At 60.4% G+C, this 5,830-nt stretch overlaps 1 protein-coding gene across 2 annotated transcripts in view; it reads left to right on the top strand.

Moving 5' to 3' along the window:
- Positions 1-11: 11 nt before the first annotated feature.
- Positions 12-5,830, top strand: part of ACVRL1 (activin A receptor type II-like 1) — a 12,881-nt gene continuing 7,062 nt past the window's right edge. Inside the window, exons 1-6 of one of the 2 annotated variants that reach the window (XM_004692730.2) lie at positions 12-84; positions 3,705-3,772; positions 4,308-4,559; positions 4,751-4,959; positions 5,138-5,237; positions 5,553-5,699. In XM_004692730.2, coding sequence (XP_004692787.1) covers positions 3,709-3,772; positions 4,308-4,559; positions 4,751-4,959; positions 5,138-5,237; positions 5,553-5,699 — 772 coding nt within the window. In that variant the 5' untranslated portion in view covers positions 12-84; positions 3,705-3,708. The remainder of the gene's footprint in view (positions 85-3,704; positions 3,773-4,307; positions 4,560-4,750; positions 4,960-5,137; positions 5,238-5,552; positions 5,700-5,830) is intronic. The other variant, XM_012732597.1, reaches the window with a different exon arrangement.

The following is a 5,830-nucleotide window of genomic DNA, read 5'->3' as shown; positions in this document are numbered from 1 at the left end:
GGGAGCCGCAGCAGCCGGGAGCGCGGCCCGTCGCTGCACACTCGCGCCCCGCCACCCGCAGGGCAGGTCCGGAGGTGAGTGGAGGTGAGTCGAGGTCCGCTGGGCCTGGGAAGGGGCGAGCGGACCCCCACCCCGATGCGCCCTTCCCTGGGGCAGATCCCAGAGACCCGGCTCAGAGTGGTCTTCCTTCAGCATTCCGGCCAGAGGGACCCGGCCTCCCTCCAGGGGGGGCACAGATTTCAGCCTGAGCGGGAGCCACCCCTGGTTTGTTGGCCAAGGTCTGGGGCCCAGGGGAGAGGAGCTGTCTCCCTCCCTGGGTGGCTTCTGGCTGAGTCTGGATCTGTGCTTTTGCTGCCCATTTGTCCCAGTGATGGGCTTGTCCTATCATCAGGCAGTTAAAATAATTACCATTTATTGAGTGCTTACTATACAGCCCCTGAAGAATATTGCTACCCGCTGCCACAACCCAGCAGGAGAGGGGTCATCACGCCCATCCTACAGACAAGGATGCAGATTCAGACCTGAATCACTGGCCACAGGCTCTGGGCATGGTAGGGCTGTCTGGTGGTCAAGCCCACCAGGTCCTGCTTTGCTAGATGCATGCTCATTTCCATATGGAACAAGCACTCTTTCTAGTATGTTCCCTTCTGCACAGGGAAGCCTACGCCCCAATCTCATAGTTCTTAAGTGGCAGAAGCAAGACTTGAACCCAGGTCTACATGATCCAGAACCCACATCCTGACCTCTGGGTGCAAGGAGCTGCCGCTGGTGTGTGTGAGGTCCTGAAAGGGGGGCGTGGAGGGGGGCTGCCGCACCCTGCTGGGATGGTTGGTGGGGATCCAGCCCTGGTGTGTGGTCAGGACAGAGCCATCCCCTCTTCCATTGTTGAAGATCTCACCTGAGAGCAATGGGAGGATCACGAATTTATTATCATCACTTTAGGTTGATCGAGACACTCGGGGTGATTGGGGCAAGAAACTCAACATCCTTAATGCCAGTTTCCCCTCTGGGTTGTTGTGAGCACGAATCGGATCAACCGTGACAGTTTGGTACCGAGCAGACCAGTCACACTCAGGGAAGGACAACTCTAGATCAGGGTTTCCCAGTGGTCAGTCACGGCAACTGGCCAACAGGGACGCCCTGCCAGCAGGACACCCTTCATGAAACTTTGCTTTGAAATGAAAAGATACTGAAGGCCCCAGGACGGTCCTTGCATGAAGTTGGGTTTCAGGGTGAAGCCTGCGGGGTCAGCTCTGAGTTTAGGCTGGTCAGGACGCCACACTCTCTTGTACTTACCCTTATGCTGGCCCACTAGCAAACTGGACCACTGCAACGTGTCTCTCCCACAGCCCCAGCATTAGACAGAGGTGGGTTCTGCACCCGGAAGTTGGGGGAGCCCCGACTCATACCCTCACACCAACCTCTTCAGGCCCAAGTCCCTGGCTGCAGTGTTTAGCCATAATCAGTGGGTCTGGGGTGGGGGTGGGGGTGGGCCCTCTGCGCCCCACCCCCACACGGCAGACCCTGTGGAATCAAAGCACAGGGGCCTAGGTGGTACAGGGCACATTTCTCAGGTCCACACAGACTGATTAGAATGATCTGGGGAGCTGCTAGCCAAGCACATGTCTTGCTGGTCCCAGATGACCTGAGTCAGAACCTGGAGTGGGGGAGACAGCAAAGAATGTGCATTTCTAAGAAGCGCTTCAGGGGATTCTGGAAGTGAGCGAGAGGACCGGTCCGAGTATGGCCAGGGAGATGGAAGCTGGGTGGAAGGTCCTAGAAGGATGCTGGGCTGCTGTGCCCTTGACATCCTGTACTCTCTGCAGCCATTTCCCAGGTAGGCAGAGGCTGGCAACGAGGACTCCCGCCCTGCCCCAGTGGGCAGATTCAGCCTGTCTGGGGCGGAGGCATCAGCCCCCAGCCCCACTGCAGTGTTTGCAGAGGGGTGAGAGGCGGGAGGTCAGGCCAGGCTGGGGACACAGCTGCAGCGGCCGGGCTGTTTCCTCCCGCGCCTCGGGCCTCAGGCAGAGGAAGCCCAGGCAGGAAGGCAGAAGCTACCAGCAGCGCGAAATCCTCCCACCTCCAGCCATCCTGCCCTCGGGACCTTGGCATCGCGGAGCTTCGTTTGGCCCCATCCTTAGACCAGGGACTCCCTTTGGGCTTACCCTGTCATCCAGAAGACACTCCTCCTCCTGTGAGCCGCCCTGCCTTGCCTCCAGGCCCAGGCCTGGCTTTGTATTCTCTGCCACTCAGAAATCCTTGTTTTCTGATCTCTGTCCTCTTTATTTTTAAAGATTTATTTGTGCATACAGAACTGGGGTACAGGCCAGAGGTGTGGGGGGTGAGAGGATTCACCAGAGACAGAGTGGGGGGAGCAGAACAGGCAGATAGACTGAAATACACCACCAAGGGGAGCAGCGGAGAGACAGGAGAGGTCTGCGGCACCCTGTGGGTCAGCTCCCTGGCCGGGGATCGAACTTGTGCTGCAGTGGCTGTGGAAAGCTTCATAATGCTGTGACTTAACCCCCTGCGCTACAGGGAAAGCCCTGATCTCTCTCCTCCTTGCTGCAACCTCAGCCCTTAACTTCTTGTTCTGAACCTTTGAGATAATGAAACGAGAAGTGACTTCTGAAGCACTCGTTCGTTTGGGACCTGGCTGGGGGCACTCATAGGCCAGACTCACTCCTCTTAACATTCTCCCCAACCTAAGAGAGGCCAACCTTAGCCAGCCACGGAAAGTCCAACATTCAGTGTCTAAGTGGGTTTCACTTCCCCTCCCACATCACTGGCCCGACCCCTTCCAGAACAGCAAGGTGAGGCTGCTGAGGTCCTTCACACCCTGATGATCCCGCAAGCTTGGTCTGGTCGCTCCTCCCCTGGGGTGCAGGCCCAGGCTGTCACCTGGACTAGCAGACAGAGCGGAAGGACTCTGAACCCACCTGCAGTACCTGGCCCACGGCTGGATCCTGTTTGACCTGAACAAGTCTCCTGCTGTCTGAGTCTTAAGCCTACCTTGTCTAAAAGAAGGAGCAGGGCTTTATGACTCACAAAGTGTCCCCCTAGAGTTCTGTGGCGGGGTGGCCCAGGCCCAGGCAGCTGCTCCAGACGCTCCAGCCAACCCAGCCAGCCCTGAGAATGTGCTCAACTCCCTGCTCCTGTGCGTGACTCCTGCCTGTTCTATCCAGATTCCAATCTAAACGATCTTGATTCCTGTTCCTAGCTTGGCGGGACCCTGAATGGCAGGAAATGAAGAGAGGAGCCTGTTTATGTTTGAGGCAGCCAGGGGCGAGGGGGTGGGGTGGAGGGCACTGGGACAGGGCTGGGTAGGAGCGGAGGCTGGGAGGGACGGGGCAAGCGGCAGTGGACAGGAGGGGGCTGCTGAAAAGATGCTCCCTGCACCCCAGCCCGAGCTTCTGCGCCTTCCAGCCTGACCTCGGCAGCAGGGGTGCCTAGCTGGGACCCCCCAGCTCTCAGTCATCTCAACATGGCTCCCCACCCTTTACCCCTAACAGGATGGTTTCCATGGGGAAGTGAACCAGGACTTCCCCTGCAGGCCCCGCCCCAAAACCTCCCTGCCCCCCCGAAAAGGCTCCCAGTGATTTCCTCTGGGTGGGAGGGAGGGACCCATGGTCAGTGACTCAAAACACCAAGGGAATCTCGTTTCACAGATCTTACTGCTCCCTCTCTCCTGCTCCGCTCTACAGAACCATGACATTGGAACCCTCCCAAAGAGGCCTTCTGATGCTCCTGATGGCCTTAGGCCTGACCGAGGGTGAGTACTGGCAAGGCTGGTAGGGCAGGACCTCGTTGGAGAAGGGCCGGCATGGGCTCAGCGCTGGCTGGGTGGAGTCTGAGCTGCTGGGGAGAGGGACCCAGGAGCTTGGCTGAAAGATGGGAGCTGGCTTGGGTAGACTGAATGCCTAGCTACCCCAAACTCTTTTGCTGCCCTGTTGATTCAGACCTCAGACCGGCGCTCTGTCAGCTTTCAGGGTGGAATCTCTACCTGGCAGCGCAGAGCGTGAGGCCTCGGAGAGTCCTGGGGTTGGGATCCAGGCCCAGGGCCAGGTGGGGAACTTGGGGGTGGGGAGAGGCCCTGGGATCAGGACAGAGGCATCAGCCTGGTTCTCATGGTCTCCGCTGCCTCTGGTGGCAGGTAAGACTGCAGGAAGGCTCACTGAGGCCGAGCTGCAGGACAAGGCCTCGGGGTTTGTTTGTAGGCCAGAAGGGAGGGGCTGGGGCAGACGTGGGTGCTGGGCTCAGAAGGGCAGCTGGACGCAGAGTGGCCAAGCATCCAGTGTGTCCCTCAGGTGACCCTGTGAAGCCCTCTCAGGACCAGCTGGTGACCTGCAGGTGTGAAAGCCCCCACTGCAGGGGTCCTACCTGCCAGGGGTCCTGGTGCACAGTAGTGCTGGTTCGGGAAGAAGGCAAGGACCCCCAGGAGCACCGGGGCTGCGGGACCCTGCACCAGGAGCTCTGCAGGGCACGTGCCACAGAGTTTGTCAACCACTACTGCTGCTACAGCCCCCTCTGCAACCACAACGTGTCCCTGGTCCTAGAAGGTATGTCCAGCTGCCCCCTCCCCCCTCCATCCTCTCAGAGCCTGCCCTCCCTGCCCGCTGTCCTCTGACGCTCTCACCAGAAGGGTGGGAGAGGCAGAAGCTTGGCATTTGAGGGTGGCTGTGCCGGGGGGGACTGGGGGGGAACTCAGGTCTGGTGGAAGCTGGTTTTCAGTGTCCCCCACCTCCCACAGCCACGCAAACTCCCGAGCACTGGAAAGTGGACGGCCAGTGGCCTCTGATCCTAGGCCCCGTGCTGGCCCTGATGGCCCTGCTGGCTCTGGGCGCCCTGGGCCTCTGGCATGTCCGGCGGAGGCAGGAGAAGCAGCCAGGGCTGCTTAGCAAACTGGACGAGTCCAGCGTCATCCTGAAGGCATCCGAGCAGGGAGACAGCATGCTGGGGGTAAGGGCCCAGGGGGACCGGGGACGCGGGTTGGGGTGGACAGGGAGCACAGAAGCAGAGGGGCCAGGCAGTCACGGAAGGCACGATCGGAGCCACTGAGGTTGGAGGGGGGGGGCTGAGGGGCGCGTGGTGTGACCGGGGGCAGGGGGCAGCCTCTCAGGCCTTTCGGTACCCCCAGGACCTCCTGGACAGCGACTGCACCACGGGCAGCGGCTCGGGGCTGCCCTTCCTGGTGCAGAGAACAGTGGCACGACAGGTCGCCCTGGTGGAGTGCGTGGGTGAGCCGTGCGTGAGCCCCAGGGACGGGGGCGTGGGGGAGCGAGGACCTGGAGGGGTGAGGGAGCTCCGGCGCCACAGGTGGACGTGTCGGGAATGGGGATGAATTCTGTTGGGTGCGGGCCTGTCAGAAACGGGCCAGGCTGGCTCCTTCTGCAGAAGTCGGGGTGCAACCCTTGCGGCTGCCAGCGGGGCTTGGTCTGAACGAAGTCAGACTCGGAGGTTCTGCGGGGGAGTCGTGGCAACGTCGAGATGGGGCTCTCTGGGCGTTGCTCGGACCCAGTATGACCCTCTCTCCCCTCTGGCCTTCGGATCAGGAAAAGGCCGCTATGGGGAGGTGTGGCGGGGCCTGTGGCATGGCGAGAGCGTGGCGGTGAAGATCTTCTCTTCGAGGGACGAACAGTCCTGGTTCCGGGAGACCGAGATCTACAACACAGTGTTGCTCAGACATGACAACATCCTAGGCAAGCGGTGTGTGTGCGTGTGTGTGTGTGTGTGTTGGAGAGGCTCCATGCCAGGGCTGTGTGTGTGTGTGTGTGTGTGTTGGGGAGGCTCCATGCCAGGGCTGTGTGTGTGCGTGTGTGTGTGTGTGTGT

This window comes from Condylura cristata, unplaced genomic scaffold (assembly GCF_000260355.1).
Source record: "Condylura cristata isolate star-nosed mole 26May11 unplaced genomic scaffold, ConCri1.0 scaffold00034, whole genome shotgun sequence".
Lineage (NCBI taxonomy): Eukaryota > Metazoa > Chordata > Mammalia > Eulipotyphla > Talpidae > Condylura > Condylura cristata.
The sequence above is the reverse complement of the archived record's forward strand: the minus strand, read 5'-3'. Positions and strand labels throughout refer to the sequence as shown.